General features: G+C 44.7%; 1 protein-coding gene across 1 annotated transcript; it reads right to left on the reverse strand.

Annotated features, from left to right (window-relative positions):
* Positions 1 to 212: 212 nt before the first annotated feature.
* On the reverse strand, positions 213 to 18,731 carry nuak1b (NUAK family, SNF1-like kinase, 1b). Its single transcript, XM_069162429.1, has 7 exons — positions 17,373 to 18,731; positions 12,216 to 12,336; positions 8,778 to 8,929; positions 7,490 to 7,555; positions 7,241 to 7,360; positions 5,509 to 5,641; positions 213 to 4,694 (listed from the first exon to the last, which is right to left on the reverse strand). The coding sequence occupies exons 1-7, from the start codon at positions 17,676 to 17,678 to the stop codon at positions 3,601 to 3,603; spliced, it is 1,992 nt and encodes a 663-aa protein (XP_069018530.1). The 5' UTR covers positions 17,679 to 18,731; the 3' UTR covers positions 213 to 3,600.

The following is an 18,731-nucleotide window of genomic DNA, read 5'->3' on the forward strand; positions in this document are numbered from 1 at the left end:
AGGCATCAATATTGGCCTATTTGGGCAGGATGAAGCATTTGCAATGTGGTATAAATCAATACTGATCTCCCTTATTATTAAACTTATTCATATCTATCTATGTGTATTTAAGCTGTTCCTTATGAGCCTCCTTACAAATATGTTAGGTAACTGTTAAACTTATAAATCTCTAGAATAAAAGGACCATTCAAGACAAAAAACACAAACACGTGTAATTTTCAAGAACCATTTATTTAAGTTGATACAGTACTACAGGGGCATCGTGTTGACCCGAATGGACGAATTAAGACATGTTACAGGATTTGAAGAAGTTTTATTGATCCATTACTCCTAAGAAACACACAGTAGACCACTGGCATGAGATGATATCACTAATGAGATGATACCACTCTATTTAAAAAAAGTTATTTTTGTGCTGCACATCCTGAACACAACACAGTCCAAAGCAGGCCAAAGCATGAACACGGAGTACTTTTACAACTATTTTAAATGGCTTGATCAATAAATACAAATATAAAAAACACCTTGATAATAATTTTCATTATCAAAAAAAAAAAAAAAAGTTCATGAAAGATACCAAAGGCACGCATCTTAATAAACCTTGGCAGTCCAGGATCACCCACAGACAAACTAAAACAATAAAACCAACATTGTGGCAATAGCCAGCAATAGTAATGAACTGTTACGAAAAATAATACTTAAATAACATAATAATACTAAATTATTATTATTGTCATAACAATATCCAGTCACGTTTTCCTATGATTAGACTTTCTGCTAACTAACAGATATGCACCAGTAATTTCCAGTTTGGCAGAGTTAAAGTTTCATCATCAGATTCTTTCCATTGCTTTATTTCCTTTTCTCCTGTGTTGTTCCAGCCTTCTGCCCTCCCCTGCTTCGCTAGAGGTCGAAATACATTTTTCATAGGGTCAGCTGTTCAGATATTAATACGAAATGCCATATTTCAACTAAAACTTACATTTTCAAGAGCTATTTTTTTGCCACTCGGAGGTTGTCTGACCAAAAGAGGGGGAAATGAGATTACACCAATTTCACATCAGATTTTTCTGCTACTTCAAGGAAGGAAGTATTTTTCTGCCATAACATAAAGCAATATAAAGTTTCTTATATTTTGGAAAATCAAAAACAGAAGCATAATAAACCAAAATACTAACATAGTATAATTTTCTCACTGTAAATCCAGTTGACAATAAAATGCAATACAAAAGGCAATAAAATGCAATATAATACGCAGTGGGTCTTTCATTTGAATCAGTACCCAGGACCTTTCCTTCACACGAGCGGACCACTGAAAACATTCAATACGTGATCTTTTTTCCTCGGGGTCAACGACTGCATGCTTTTCCATCCACATCATTTGATATTTTGGATGTTAGTCACCGTTCTCCAATTTTTGTGCTGCTGTGGAAAAGTGTAACACACTTTGGAAGGCCATAGAGAAGACACAAGTCACACACGGACACTGACAAGCTGTATCGACAGCCTCCAGCATCTCGAATGAAAAAAATAAAAGAAGAAAAATAAAACAAACGTGAGGCAAAGCCAATGTGGGGATGATTTCATTCACCGATGGGGATTCTGAAGTCAAAGTAAAATCCTAAGGGCCCTCATTAGTCCCTGACCCATCCATTCCCAATGATTCCTGTCAAAGCTTCATCACATCTTTGGTATAAAACAAAAACTTTCCATCTACTCTTTCTACTCACTTCCTTTACTTTCACTAATCTACATTACAAATCCTTCAAAAAATAAATCTAACACCGTGACCTTTGCTGTGTTTCACAGGAAAAGTCCTCTCTAATCTCAGCACCGCTCCACGCATCACGCTTTCACACACTTTTCTTCTCCCTCTAGCTATAAATCTCCACGCTCTGCCTCACTCTTACGCTCAAATGAAAACAATAGCTGGCTAATTGTGCTTGGTTGACATAATGAACTAGTATACACAGCTGGAGGGCTGAGCACGGACCGCAGATCCCACCTGTGCTGAGTCGGGCTGCGGCTGATAGAGATCTCCAGCACCAACACGTCTCCGGTCTTTGTCTGAGGAATTCGCTGTGTCATCAGTGAGCTAAAACAAACCACCTTACTTAGTTCTTTTGCAGAGCTTCGGCTAAAATATTAACTAGTCTGACAATGGAAAACAACTACATGTCTTTGGTAAAAAAAAAAAATATTAAAAAAATGCATCTCTCACTTAACAGCCTGTTTTATCAGGTAGCCTCGAACATGTGAAACAACCAAGGTTAAGAAAGCCAGGCACATTCCAGGACTCTGAGGTGGTGTCTGCGCCATCTCCCCTTCCCTGGATGGCCCACTAGGTGAGCCCGTACAGATCTCTTGTGCTGCCAGCAAAAACTGTGTCCAACCATCTAAACTGCTGACACACCGAACTATGGGCTTAAACACTGACATAGAACACAGGAGTTTGTTTCCGAGGTGGCCTGCAGATGCCGGTGCATCTGTGTGTGATTGTACTGGGGGAGGAGACGAGACTGTTTGATCTCATCTGCCTCAGATTGACCTTTGAACCCCAAGACGAGTAAAGTTAGTCAGCTGTGCTCTGAAGGCCCTGGGTATCCACATTCACAAACATGAAAAAAAAAAAAAAGCACAACTGGTGACAGGTCGGTCTGGCTTTTCCCTCCAATTTAAGGAAATGACATACATAATTTTATTATGAATCAAAAAAGGCACTTCCTACATATTCCCTAGTATCATACACATATATAGGACATATGCTTTTATGAAGGTATATTTGCCTGCGTGTTTTACATGCGCAGACATAGTTATATATGTGGAGTATATGTTTCTCATCATTGAGTAACATAATTATATATGTCAGTTCCGCACAAGAGTTGGAGACTTCAGACTCTTCCAGTAATAGCCAGCGCCCACCAGTTCTGCCCTTGAAACTAAAGCTACAAAATATTAATAAATAATCAGCACTGTTAGTTATTTTTGGAACAAGACCCTGGTTTGTTTCGTTTTTTTTTCTTTTTCAAAGGAAGTAAAGATCACAAAAGCATGTGCTCTGTGTGAGTTTTGCTCTGTGTGAGTTTTAAGGTGCTTTTGTAAACTCCTAATCAAAATGGGTGGTGTACAAAGAGAGCCAACCAGTTTCTGGTTGCTGCATTTGTGATTCTAACTTGCCTTCTTGCTGAATATGTAAACATGTTGAACACAGCAAAGTCTATGGGCGGGATAAGAAAGCAGACTGGGTGGCATTGTTTCGTGCCAGCGCCGTCTCTCCTGTTCACACAACCTTAACTGAATTTCGTCTGGCCAGAGAAGTGCACCTAAGTGTGTACATATGTGGATGCACATGTGTAAGTGTAGGCATATCTCTTCCATCAAATATCAGCCCCATTTGAAAAACCACAACCTCCCAAAGGTGTATCCCAGTAACGCACTGGTCGTTAATGCCACGCATACACCTCTGTGCGCACACATGCGCACACACACACACACACACACACACACACACACACACACACACACACACACACACACACACACACTCACACACTCAGTCATGTTTAAAACCCTCTGCTTCTTCTCTCTGCCACCCGTCTGTTAGGTGAGGTTGCTGCTGATGTCCAGGGCTTGCTGGTACACCTGAGTCATGTCCTCCAGGTCCCCCAGCAAGGAGAAGCTGCCATTGTCCCCTGGGGAGCCCTTTGTTTTGGGGCCACGGCTGAACTTGGGTCCCTGGAGTTGTGGGGCTGCCTGGAAGCCCTTGAAGTTGGCGAGCTGCAGCAGGTTTTCAGCCGAGACGCAAGCCCTGATGTTAGAGCGTAGGTGGGGGGTGGAAGGGTGCCACTCAGCCCCGCTGAGGGAGCTGGGCGACAGGGACAGGGCGGAGCTGTCCTCCCCGACTATACTGGAGGGCCGACTCTGACTGCGGGACAGACCAGAGTCAGTTGAAGGAGGAGGCTCGCCGAGGACTCCAGCCACCGCTGCTGCTGAGGGAGGCCCACTGTAGGTGGAGTACTTGCCATTTCGCTTCAAGATGCCCTTCCTCCCCATCATTCTCTTGGGTGGAGAGGTGGCCAACAGAGACATACTGGCACCTCCTAAAAGCTCGGAGGACTCACTGCGCTCTGGGGAAGAGTAGTACCCTGATTCCCGCTGCTGGTTGTTCTTCAAGATGCCTTTCTTGGGCAGAGAGGGCACCATCTTAGCTGGCGAGCCTCCTCCCAGAGTCGGCTCCTCTTCCTCCCTATCTGGGCTCGAAGCCTCCTCTCCCCCTTCGGCTTGTTGAGGAAGCACTGCCTGACCCAACTCCAACTCTTCAAGGCTGGCAGACTGCTGTTCTTCAGTAACCCTGGTCTTCAGGATGCCCTTGGGTCTCTTCAGACCTGGCTTGTCCTCTGCTCCACAGTTGGTCTGTCCCGCTTCCACATTTTCCTTCTTGGACTTTTTGGGCCTCTGGCGCAGCAGCTGGGGCATGGCTGCAGCTTTGGCTCCAGAACCACGTGGCTCAGTGCGGTTCTGCCAGTCGATGAAACGGGCCAGCATGGGCGAGCCTCCATGGTCGCGTTGGGTCTCGCAGTCACACACACTGTTCTTCCAGCCCCAGTTTACCCACCAGTGATTGGCTATGTCCTCCACTGTGGCACGGCGATCTGGGTTCACCATCAACATCCAGCGGATCAGTCCACGGGCATCTAGCAGGAAAACAGAGCAATCAGTGAGCTGCCTCATGTTGCACGTCACTGGTGCTAACATTACATGCCATTACAGTCCTACGAGAGGTGCAATGAGGTTAAAACAGCTGGCACTAACTAAAGCTGATCAAAATCCAAAGATGCTGGAACTTGCTGAGGTAGTTAGTGGCGATATAATTATTTCTAACATGCTACATTTGTCCTACATTGTTTTTTTTAATGTAAGTAACAGTTACTTAATTTAGAGGCATATAAAAAATTAAAAATGCAGTGTCTTTACATCCTTAACAAAGGGATAAGTCACTAAATATTTTACATAAAATATTATTCTGTTATTCAGCGTACACCACAACAATGTATCTACAGTTAAATAACATTACAATGCATATCAATATCTAAATACACCCAATCTGAGTGTCTCTGTAACATAGAGATGTGGATGACAATCACTCTGATCAGCACAGAAATTGAATTTGATATCTTTCAGGTTTGTACCATATAATTAAACCAATTAAGAGTTTGATTAATTAAAAATGAGTATGTTATTATGTTACAAAAAAGTAAAAAAAAGTAGTGTGAGAGATATGTAATGGAATATGTAGATTCCACTCTATGTGTGCATTCAGGGCGCTCTAATCTATGTTGGATTCCCAGTTTGTCGACAAACATCAAAAAGGGTTTCATATTTTCTGTGTTCCTGCTGAACTCAATCTGCAGAGTATGATATTGTTTTATGAAGGATGCTGGAATCAGGTGTCTTTTCTGAGCAAAAAACAAAGAGGGATGTGAACTTTTGTGAAGATTTGTGCTGTACCTGAGGACTGAGTGGGCTCTTTGTACTCGCCATTGCTAATCTGGCGAATGAGGTTCTTGTGGTCTCCCCCGTCGAATGGCATGGTTCCGTAGACCAGGGTATACAGCAGTACCCCAAGAGCCCAGCTGTCCACCTGGTGGAAACAAGAACCAGTTTGGTTAATCATACGCAGAACACACTCTCCAATGTGAACAAATAAAACAAAAAGTTAGGTGTGTTATGCAATGTAAATTCGGTTTTCCGAGTCTTGTTTTGATTAGTGATTCAGAGCATTAAAATGATTTTTTTCCAGAATGAGCTCAGCTCTGCTCAACATCGCAGCAGAGCTTTGAGTTATAATCTACAGTTTACATTGACATTAATAAGCACCCAAAACACTTTTTCACACAAACATCACTTAAGGACATCTCTGTTAAAGAGACGCTGCAGGGTGTCTTTCAAAGAAATGACTACAAATGTCAGCACTCTGGTGGGAAACGGTTTTGTTTACCCTCACATAAATTGCCCCCACTCTCTCCTGCTCTGTCAGGCGAAGGCACGAACTTTCTGACCACCAACCTAATGCAATGTGGCTTTCTCAGCAGTTATATAAGACTTTGTGTTTGGGGCATGAGGCGGTGCAGAGCCACAGGGGGAAGTGGTGGGAGTGTAAGAGGGGAAATGAGACCAACAGAGATGGCAGAGTTGTGATATCCTGAGCTCTTGACAACCTGCTGGAGACACACTCGATGACCTGTGTGTGTGTGTGTGTGTGTGTGTGTGTGTGTGTGTGTGTGTGTGTGTGTGTGTGTGTGTGAGACAGAGTGCGACGGGTGTTGACTGTAGTTTGGGGAGGATGAGATGCTCTGAGGAATGGGACTCTGATGGCAGTAGCTGAAGCTTTGAGACGTAGCAAAAGGACGCGGAAATCACATACGGCCAGTTAAAGAGCTGGTGTACTTCCTTTAAAGCTCTGGACCCACATCAAAAATGTTTCACTCGGCTGTTGCCATTGGTCCATTCACGAGGGCGAGACGGGGCACGCACTATTGTTGTGTTCTATTTTCGTTACCTGTGTTTGCTGTAATTTGTGGCTTCACCCCAACTGTGGTTCTGTAATTTCAATTGCAATTGGACTGTTGCAGTTTTTAGCACTCTTGAGTAAATTATAGTGAATCACGCTAAATTGAATGGTTGAACTTGAATATCTAAAAATGCAGCCTTTTTTTTTTCCTCCTGTGCTGTTGCTTCGTCTTATGCAACTGATGCAGTCCGTAGAGACAACACCCTTCTGGACTTGCCACATATGTGGTTTTGGGGAGACATTTTCACTGTTTCTTTCACCAAAACTATTTGGTTAGATGTGACTTTGACCATGAGTGCTCTTTGAGGCTGCGGAGCTCATTCAAATCCCATTAAGCTGAAGAGAAAGATAACAAAATCTATTCTCCAGTTCCTCACTTCAAAAGATCCACACATTGTAGGAAGGGGAGGACAGGGGAGGGATGCAGAGAGTATCTACACTAACCCACTGCGGAGGAGCAAAAGGAGACCTCCCTTTGACTGGCGACTAATCCCATCAAAGAAGCAGGAAACAAAGACTACCACCACTTTGTGTACAGACTACATGATGAGGATAACCACGAGTGGGGTGAAGGCTAAATACAACGAGAGATACGTAATGTTCAAATTTAATTTCTAGGGAGGACAATAATTCATTCATTCATTCTTTCATTGGTTCATTGAGCCTCACCTCTGGGCCACGGTACGGTCTCCCATTGACGATCTCTGGTGAAGCATAGAGCGGGCTGCCACAGAAAGTTTGCAGCAGCTTGTCTTTGTGGTAGAGGTTGGACAGCCCGAAGTCAGCAATCTGTGGAAAGACGGGTAAGTGTGAATGTTACTCAAGCCATGTGATGGTTAATCCCTCCTCCAAAGATCATTGGAGGTGAGGTATTATAGCCTGATGGGTAACGCATCACAGATCAAGGGGCAAACATACCTTAATATTACAGTTTTCATCCAGTAGCACATTTTCCAGTTTCAGATCCCTGTGCACAACTCCATTCTGAAAGTCAATGAGAAAAAACAACATGACTGGTGTGTCTACCCGTTCATTATTCATAGAGTCCATTGTATTACGAGATCATTTACGCCAACAAAGATAGCTCGTGGCACTCGGGGGAAATCAAGGTAGCCTGTTGGTTTAGTCCTCTTTAATTGGTCTTGTCCCCTCTCGGGTCTTTTTGCTGACATCTGTTGTGATTTTCTTTTTTTTTTAAATGCCTCACATGTGTCACATAAACATGAGCCTGTAATTACCACCCCGTATGAATGATGTTCTCACAGCATCTTGGGATAAAGAAACAACGATGCTGTTAATGTTGGGCTTTAAAAAAAAAAAAAAGTCCAGGAATTAACATGTGGTATGCAGACAGCCAGAACCGAGCTCAGATGTGGAGGAGTGACTTCATCCGTCACCCCCCTGCCGGCTTGCGCCGCTCTGCATGGCATCTCCCATTGATTATTGTCTGGCACAGAGCTCGTGTTCACATGACCCTGATTGGTGGAAATAAAGAAGAAGTGGCTCCTTGCTTGTTGTGTCAGTGACTCATGCCACTCCACCCGGCAGGAGGTTGCGCTTGGTGGTGATGATTCATCATTCAAGGCTGTCTGGGACTCTCCTATCGGAGGGCCATGACATCATCCCTATCACCAGCTGGGGAAGAGTATGACAAGAGGGGAGACCATCCAAACAGGCCCCGGGACCTTGGAGATTTTGATGGGAGTTAGTGAGGTGTGGAACAAGGGTTGACATGGGTGTGGCTGGAGCTAAAGCTCTGGGGAAAAGCTCTCTGGGTATCTCGGGACATCCATCAGTGTGTGTGTGTGTGTGTGTGTGTGTGTGTGTGTGTGTGTGTGTGTGTGTGTGTGTGTGTGTGTGTGTGTGTGTGTGTATGTGGCAACCGATGAGCACAGAATTAATGCGGGGTCTGTTTGTTGCACTGCACTGTAATCAGAGCATAAGCCTGAATTAAACTGGCCTGTGTTCCATCTTCACTTAGAAACAGATGACTCCTTCACACCGGAGCGCCAAGAAAAGCATACAGTGTAGGGCCTGCAGATTAACTGGCTATATGGCAGGCTGTGGACGTGCATGGTTTGTGTTGCAATGAGCCTGGAAAACAAAAGTCCGCATGTGTGTGAAAGAGGCAAAGAGTGATTTAAGGTGACCAGAAAATGAATGTGCGTCTTTTTCTCTACGTAAAGCATGGGATGGGTTTCCTCACCTTGTGGCAGTGGTGCACGGCAGAGACTATCTGTCTGAAGAAGTGTCGCGTCTCTCGCTCGCTCAGGCGCCGGCGCTCGCTGATGTAGTCATACAGCTCGCCCTTGCTGGCGTACTCCATCACGATCACGATCTTGTCCTTGTTCTCGAACACTGACAAATGATAGGAACATATTTGGAGTCCATTATTATTGTACTTTCAGAAAAATAAGTTTATATTAACGTGGACGGGAAGACAACCTCTGAAATCCTCCCAGGTTCATTTGTTCATGAAAGCAAAGTAAACCAGTTCACCCCCTATAGTTTTGGAGCAGGAATCCAAATTCCAGAGGAGCATATTATATCTCTACACTTCTCCCGGGGTTACATCACCCAAACCCCACCTCATGTGTCTGGCTCCTTCACAACATCGCAGGGAGGGGCTGTTAACTCAATCAAGCCCACTCCTTGGAGACCAGAGCGAGTGGAGAGCAGTGAGAACAGACAGGAACGCAAAAGCCAAGTCGAGAAGAGAAAGAGTTAGCCTCACAGCAACAGAGTCAAACGACAGCCTTGACACATCGCATTTCAACTTCACATCATGTCGCCATTTTTTTACAACACACTCCCATATTCCTAACCAGCACACTGAGTCGGAGGCTCAGACTTAAATATCCCATGTAATGCTTCACTGATTAGTAATTTATGACTCGTAGGCTTTATTTTACACTTAACAGACAGACATTGACTTTATGACCAAAACAAATCTACTGTAAAGCATTACTATCCAACTTCAGCTCACCAAACGTATGATTGTGTGTCAGTTTTTAGCCTTCTGGTTTATAATTTCAGCTTGGAAACATATTTCTCCATGGCATGAAGGGAATGACAGCGGTTAGGTGGGGAGAGAGGGAGAGAGGGAGAGAGATGGAAACACTTGAGGAGATGACTACAACACAGTCAGCCATGTTGCTACATATTGTGTGTGTTGATTTTCCCACACAGCAGGGTCACCGGGGGTTGAGGGCCCCTACTCTCTGCATCCTTCAGTGAGCACCTTCATAGTCTGTCACACTACTTTCCTCAGTCCCCCCCCCTCCCCAACCCCCCTTCCCTCCCAGTGTCCTTTTAAAGATATAATCCTTTACAAAAACACACAGTTGCTGAGTGATGGTAATGCTCTCTGATTGTGACTGTCTGGCTGCTTGGGAAGCAACAGACGGGAAGTAAGCCAAGCACTCTGGAGGGGCAGAGCAGATCCAGCCCTCTGATTGGTGGACAGAGTGGTGACCTGGGGTGATCCTTGATGGGGTTGTACTTGGAAAGCCAATTGTCAGCTTGCACTCCCATTCACCTTTGACCTCCACTGGTGAAATAATTACCTGGCTTACATAACTGGGGTTTGTTACGCCCGTTGGGTGAGCCAGCCTCACTGTCACTCACTGCGCTTTGTTCACAGGTCAGGCCCTCACATCTGGATAATTAGCACCTATTGTTCTATTGCCTGCACTGCTGATAGATAAAACTCGTATGGGGAACAAGAAGCTGGGTGCTATTACAAAGTGCAATACAGTAGAGTGGAGAAATACTACTCATGCAGTCAATAAACAAGTAAGCATTTGTTTTGGGGGTTTCTATGATAAGTACCTCGAGGTTATGATTGGCTGATTTACTAAATTTGACCAAAGTTCCTTTAGCTTACGTCAGTTTTGTCAGGCTAAGCATTTATCTCTACGTGCACAAACGAGGTAGTAACATTTTATTTGGATGTATCAATTTGTGCCTTTACAGCATACTATGGGGTTTACTGCTTGTTTCAAAAGGAGGGCACTAAGGCACAGTTGTGCCTGAGGAGCGAAGAGCTAAACCCGCTTCTAAATGCCCCACTCAGCATGCTGATGGATGCAAAATGCGAGGGAGTGGTAAAAATCTATCTTCACGCACACATCTGGTTCAGCTTTGCTTCACACAAGGCAGTTAGCAGGGGCTGTTGAAGAGGGTGTTGCCGGATACACAAATCTCTTGGCCTCCTATATATCTCTAAAGCATGGCTGGGTGGAGGCCAGGCCACAACAGTAAACGCTGGATTTGAGGAGAAACACCAAAGAGCGAGAGCAATGAGTCTGGTGGAGTTTGTTGGTGGAGAAAGCCGTTTATAAAGGAAGGCAGCACATATAGGAGCACCATTCAGGCTCGATGGAGTTTATAAAGCTGGGTGTTCTTTTCATCATTCTCTTACAAAACACATAAAACTCAGCTGCACTTCAGCCCTCCAGCTGACTGCTGGCACGTTCCCATGACAAATAGTGATGTTTGTTGCCTATACACACTGCTGATAATGACCTGGGGAATTTGAAACTGTACAAAGGACAGTGGGTAAGCCAGTTTGGGCAGTGGCACACAACCTGCTGCAAATGTGCCAGGGCTGCTATCCTGAAAGAGTCATTGAAACTGCTGCTTTGTTGACACAGGTATAAAAATAGTCACAAATCATATGAAATCGGCTCACACCGCAGTGCCTTGTGACTTTAAATGCCTGCACATGGGCCCAGACTACATTACAAGCGATGATGGATTGCAAGCAATATGCCGTAAAATTCAATGGGAATTGTTCCACCTGTGCACTCACCATTAATACTAATCTGTTTTCTTCCAGTGAGGTTAAGGTCATTCAAAAGGGCTCATAGCAAAAGAAGGAGGTCCCCAAGGCATAAATATGTGTGCTGTCTGAGCCTGACTTGAAGGCTTTGATATTTAGAGAGTTGCTTCCTGGGGTAGATATATGTTGCGGTTGGTCCAGGGAAGGCTAAAGGCCTTTCTTTCCACTGCATAGCACCGGACTGGAGTCAGACAGGGTGCAAGCTTGGGTGACTGGGGTCAATCCAGTGTCTCCCTAGCCACACACACACACACTCACACACACACACACACACACACACACACACACACATGCAACCATGCACACAGGCCCATACATCGACATAAATATACTAGGACTTAGTTAGACACAGTTATGTGCAAACACACGCACATGCACGAGTACAGTCTGGTTCCCAGCTGCAGTTGTCTCTAAGTATCAGCAGATGTCTGGCCCTGAGATCAAGACCAGAGAAGACAAGGGATGAGACCTCTTAGATGTGGGAGAGGCAATCCCTTACAATATCACCCCTTGTATAAATACAAACTTTCAACACACACACACACGCACACATTCAGAGATCCAGACGCATACCGTCAAAGCAATCCAGACTTTTACTGGCCCAGGCAGCCAGACAGAGAAGATGAATAACATCCCAGAGCTGTCGTCCAGCACTTATTATGACATCTGCATGTCATAACATGACAGTCCCGCAGCTAGGAGAATTTTTGGACATGAGTGTTTTTGTTTATGTGTGTTCAAGTCAAACGAGTGTCTATGATTTGATTTGATTGTGTTTGTAGACACACACCAGAACCTCACCTTCATATATGGAGATGATGTGTGGGTGGCGGAGGGATGACATGATCTCGATCTCACGGCGGATGTGCACCATGTCCTGATCATCCTTGATCTTCTCCTTCCGAATGGACTTGATAGCCACCTGGGAACAGAAGACAGAAAACACTTTGATCAGATGACTTACAGCGACATAAAGTCGAGGATATCTTGAGTGCATCTTGTGTGACGGTTTCAATTAAATTGATTACGTAAGTATGTACATTTAATTTGAAACAGGAAATCACCAAAGACAACTGTGCAATAAGATTAACGGACAACACATTTATGTCACATGCATTATCGTGAGTGAACTTTAAACTGTACATGACTCTTGCATAGTACAAACTGTACACCATGTGACGCCTGTCTGTCTCAGTAAAAGCATGTGAGCCAACAAAGCAACTAGTCCTTCATCTTCGAGTCTAACAGAGATGTAATCCCAGTCTCAGCATGAAACAAAATAAAGGTGCACTCTTTGAGAAAAACAACCTGACACATGTGGCCATAACAGAGGCTTGTTTTGTACCCTTTCATAGCCTGGGCCTAAATTTAGCCAAGTATTAGTCAGTGTTACAAGCCAGGGGTATGATCAGTTACCCAAGCCCCTCTCTAACAGAAGAGGGCAGATTCACACAGTGGACCATTGTGGTTTCCATGGCAACCATCTACCTGAGTGCAGTTGTTGTTAAAAAAAAAAAAAGACATTCTTTTTTTCCGACATCATCCCCCTGCCTCCCCTCTGCTCCATATATGATGCCAGCATGCCAACATGCCTATAAAGGCAATGTTGATGTCATTATGAGGTGTGTTCACCATCCCACTTAGTGTGTTAGCAGGTTAACATTTATGTATTGGCACTACACACAAAGTACAGCTTAGGCTGATGGAAATCTCATTAACTTTGTCGGAATTGGCTCATAAAAACGTGTTGAACAAATTAAAATTCTGGCTGATGATGGTGCAAGAGAAAAAGTTTAATGAGCCCCGAAGTTACTGCAGTTCCTCCAGTGGGGACCACGGATGTCTGTGCTAATTTGTGTGGCAATCAATCCTACAAATATGGATACATTCTTCTTAAACCACAACTGTGAACCTCATTGTGGTGCAAGGAATCAAGAGAGAACATATGGCTTCACCCTCTGGACATCATCAATGTCTGTGCAGGATTTCACGACAATCTATTCAAATGTTGTTATGATATTTCAGTCAGCACCAAAATGGACCAACTGAATGACAGACTAAACTTCTCATCCACAGAGCCAATGAGGACCAGGAGTATCATGAAAAGAAGTGAGTAAGTTTTGATGTGTTCACAATTACTGGAGAGGTCAGAGTGCTCCTCAGTATTGTCAGTATTAACCTACACAGAAATGTTTCCTCCCCTGTCAAGAAAGTCCTTGAGAAGACACTGATAACTACTCTGTCTCTTATTTTTAGTCATTCTGATTCAGAGCAGCTAATGGCCTACATTTGAAACAGCCTGTGAAGCCGACCTGCTGGGAGTTTTATGGAGGAATGAGGAGAATGAGCAGGGGCCGAGGAAGTGATTTAGTCTAATTGCCTTGCCAAATGGATCCTTTTTAGGAGATTCATCAGCCAACAGAGACACTTGATTTGACGATTTTTCATTATCATGGCAATGCCACGGAGTCAGCCGTAACTGGATGCATTCAAACCACTAACCTATGTACTCCATAAATGAGAGGTTAGCGGCTTTCTCCAAATAAACCAATCGGGAGTACACAGTCTGGTACATCACTCTAATTGTAGCCTAAACATTCTGGATAGAGTCCTGGGTTTCCTTTGATCAGGCCTGGATAGAGTCTGTTCACTCTGAATTCTGTTAGTTTAAACTTTTGTCCTCTCCTAGCTAAGCTGCAGCGTTCGGAGGAGCCCAGCTTTATTCCATGCAGCAGAAACCACAGGCAGTAGCGAGTGCCAAGCTAATTACCGTGTACATCAATAAAAATAACCCCAAACCGGAATAGCTCCCTTCCAGAGCACGTCTTGATTACATAGAATTTAAAGAAATGATACCATAATAAACAAGCCAGGGTCCGGGGGGTTCACATGCTGGGTGCATAATTGGTAAAAGTTGTTTGTGTCTTAACACTGATGTTTTCGTTTACCTCATCAGAATCAAGACTTTAGCACTGATCCCCACAATGTGAGGAACATTTTTTGACTGTGGTGTTTAACAGTGAAACAAAATGTGAGTCACCTTCCTGGATTTAATGTAGGAATTAATTCAGGAATTCATTAATTTAGGCAATAATTGAGAAATAACCCACAAACGCAAGTAAAATGTCTGTAAAACTGCTGCTTTTTTTTTCTCCTGGCAGGGCAGTAATCAATCTTTAACAGCCATCATCTTAATTCTACACTGAACTCACTGAATGAGGCTGCTCTCCCACATTGGGCTTGAGACAAAGCCAGGTATCTCTTTGGGTTTCTCCTCATGTTCCCTAGCCATGACCCCGATGTGGATCATTAAACAGGACTGCAGATCAGCCACTTGCCAGCTGGCCGGGCTGGCTGACACAGCTACGCTTGTCCTTAAGTGGATCCCTATTACTGTCACTCACAGTAAACAGGCGCTGCACTGCTGCCCACGCTGGCCAATGCCAGGTATGGGGCAGCCTCGCCCGCCCCCACCACCCCGAACTCCCCCCGCCCCCTCCACTCTTATTCTCAAAAGAGTTTGTTTGAAGTGAAAGTCCATCTTTCGCTTCAGTGGAGCCTGACATCTTCCTGCGCTTTCTCAGGCCATTAAAATAGATGAAGTATTCATCACAAGCTCACCCGTCCCTGTATTGTCTAAAGATCATGATCATCTGCTGTGTTGACTGTGTGTCTGAGTCAGAGTTCAGGGGAGAGAAAGTGAGTGGGAGGAAGAGGCCAGTCACTTTTCAAGAGGACTATATTATACAAACACAGCCAGGAATCATAATACCTCATCAGCAGCACCACATATAGCAGAGGAATGTCAGTGTTCCCCCCCTCTTGCGTACCTCCCCATCGAATCCATTGTTGGGTAATGATGTAATCTGGTGCTTTAAGCTCATATTAATATGACTCTGTATCCCCTTTAACTGAGGCCGTTGAGCCCTCGCTTGTTATGGCGGTGGGCTTCCCCGTAGCTCTGCGCTAGCGGCTCACCCCCTCCTGGCTGTGATGGACCGTCCACACAGGATATTAACCTTCCTCTCCAATCTCATTTCCTGCTGTGGATGGCCTTCCATGTGTCAATGTCCATTTTAGGCCTGGCTGTCACCACAACCTTTTCACTATAGTCCTCTAGATGGCATATGATGCTTTAAAACTCACACAGGCTCTTTCTTGTCTGTCTCACAAGTATATAAACACGGAGCCCATCTTCTACAGGCAATGCTCAAATACATGAACATGTGCATATGTCCTACATCCTCACAATGATCTCTATGATCAATTGCACTTCATATAATGCTGAGTTTTCACGGAGCTGCCAAGCAGTACAACATATGGCAATCCATATTAAAAGAGACAGTTGTTCAGTTCTACTTTCACTGACACTCTGAATGCTCTTTTAGTTCATTCCCACACACACAGACGCACACAGATGCACAACAGCAACAGAGACACACACACACACACACACACACACACACACACACACACACACACACACACACACACACACACACACACACAACTTCCTCTGTTTATCTCCTCACTCTGCTCTTCTCATTGGGTTGGTGGTACGAGCCAAAAAAGGTGCTGGGACTTGAAATGATTGCATAACAGTCTCACCACACTGCTGTATCTGCCATACGGACACAAGGGACTTCCTCTGGGTCAGAGGTCAAGTAAACTCTAGCAACACAGTGCCAGACTGACTGCACGTGGCCTGTAAGGTGGCCGGCAGTCACGCACACTCCATGTGCAGACACACTGCTTCCTCCAGATATGCGGAGTCTCACATTAAACACTGTGGTGTAAGGAAGTCCTGCACTTTTCTATTTTAAGTCTGAATGTTATGCTTTATTGCAAATGTAGCCCATGTGACAAATAGTATTACTTTTTCAGCAAAAATGCAGTTTTATGATGCTAGTAAAAGTACAAGTCAAAAGAGAGTAAGCCCTACCAGCAGGTTTGTGGCCCGACTTATTAGGCACAGATATACCAGGAGCTATGAAACCATTGGGGGACATTGTTGACCTATACCAAGTTTCCCCACTGGCACTCAGCAAATGGAAAGTTCCTCATGCACTGCCAGAATGGGCACATGGGTCATATTTTGCCACACTTGGAAATATTGGGAGATGTGCAGGTCTGCAAGGACATAACAACAGATGGTGGGTTTACTATGACTAACACAGCTTATCACGTTAAATAAAGAAACAGAAAGTGTTGGCAGCGTTTAGGACTGGCCCCAGCAAACACACTCACATCCACACAGTGAAATACAAACTGGAAAGCACAAACTATACAGTAGTCACAGTGCTAAAAGTCAAATGCTGCAAAAAATAATTTGATGAATTGTTTTCGTCGCACAAAATGAAGTATATACAAAAATAAAAATAAAACTGTGACCACCCTTCGCCTTTAAAGCAGCAATAGTGTTTCAAGGGAGGCCGGCTATTGTTCCAAGCATCTTGGCACAGTTCTGTACATTTAGGTTGTCTCCATATAGCTTTTTATAGATCACATGCCTCTCTGAATGCACTGTGATAGATAAGAATATAAACCTCTAAACTGACAATAAACCTTTTGCACTGAACTGTATAAAACACTGACCGAATAAAAGTGAAAGGGCCTCGGTAGTATCTCTGGGGGGACTTTTAGCTGCTGCTCATAATGCTTACTGGGGGTCACACAAGTGGCATCAGTCTGCCAGTAGCCGGATTTGCACTCCAGCATCCGGTCGTGAGGCCCTGCACAGGACCAGGCGTGTGCTGCGCAACTCTCCAGCCCCATGGACCCTTTTGGAGCATGGGGGGAATTCCCAGCGGGGGAAGGACGCGCACACGTCTCTGAGAGCGACAAACCACTTCATTTCGGGCCAGTGTTGTTTGTAGTGTTGACTACAAAAGTATGCATGTACTAAAAGCATCATGACAGATGTTTACAGCTGTTCAGAGCGCCTCTCAAGTGGCTCACCTCTCTGCCGGAGCGCCGCTCGATGGCCTTCTTCACTTTGCCGTAGGTGCCTCTTCCCAGCGTCTCCAGCAGCTCGTAGCGGTGCTTCAGGTTGTGCTTGTGGTGGTGTTTCTTTACGCCCGAGTTCCTCCGTCCATCGCCTCTTGTCGGGGACTCTTCAGGTGAGTTGCCGGCAGGTGAAGGTGGAGCAGGAGGCGCAGGCGCAGGCGATAAGTCACCCCCCGCCGGTTTGCCCGCTGAACTTTGGCCTTTCGTGGCCTCGGGACGGATGGCCCCCCGGTGGGGCGATAAATAAGCGGTTTCCATCTCACTAGGGAAGTCACACAACCTTCCCACTGTTAAATATTTCAAATTACCTACTTATAACAAATTGATAGTATAATACTTATAGGCCTAATAATAGTAATAATAAATAAATAAATTACAAGGAATAACGTTAGTCATGTTATCACGTGTGGAAACTAACATTTCCAGATTGTCTTAGTTAATCAATTGGCTTTGATCGAAGTGAACAGATTCCTCCTCCTACCTATTCATCGCTTTAAGCTATATAATCAATCTAGTAATGGATTACCAACGGCGCACAGAGGTCTAAAACGATCGGTCCATAATTACCTAATATATACTCCTCTATCACTGGATAAAAATAATTATAGTGCCAATATTGTAATAAAATATAGCCTGTATTCACATTTCAGCAGCAGGCTGCATGCCGGAAGCTGAACACACTTTCGATTCAAAGATGCTATATTGGCTATAATATATGTGCAAGCTCTATCCCATCAAAAGAAAGAAGCCTAAATAAACTGATCTAATCTCCTCACTCCTCAACTGACTGGCATGATCTAGCTGTGGTTAAATCTGGCTCGTTCACATTATCTGTCGTCCTAAACGCTGCCAACATCACGAGAAAGGCGAGAAAGCTGCGACGAAACCGGCGTTTTGGATGAAGATGACCCTCATTTTGTCCACGGCCCAGGTACAGCTCCTCATTCATCAGGACTCTGTCTATTGTGCGACTGCATGCTCCTTGCCGAGGTCGACGGTGGTAGACGTGCGCTGGGATCGGACACTATCTCAAGCTGAGACGCTGTGGATATTGCCATGGTCGCTTCGCTGCTCCCCCTCTTCTTCTTCTTCTTCTTCTTCTTCTTTTTCTTTTTCTTCTTTTTCTTCTTCTTCTTCTTCTTGTGCCCTTCTTCTGTTTCTCCTTCCCTTTCTCTCTCTATCCTCAGCGTGAGGGGCCGTGGAGAAGGAACGCTCGAGAGGAGCGGAGACCGAAGGCGGAGTTACGGCAGACCTCCTCCTCCTCCGTCTTTCCTCTTGCCTTCTCTCTTTGTGCTCTCATCCCCACTCACA

The sequence above is a fragment of the Embiotoca jacksoni genome, unplaced genomic scaffold, assembly GCF_022577435.1.
Source record: "Embiotoca jacksoni isolate LCO1_2020_lvr unplaced genomic scaffold, fEmbJac1.0.p SCAF_3, whole genome shotgun sequence".
NCBI lineage: Eukaryota > Metazoa > Chordata > Actinopteri > Embiotocidae > Embiotoca > Embiotoca jacksoni.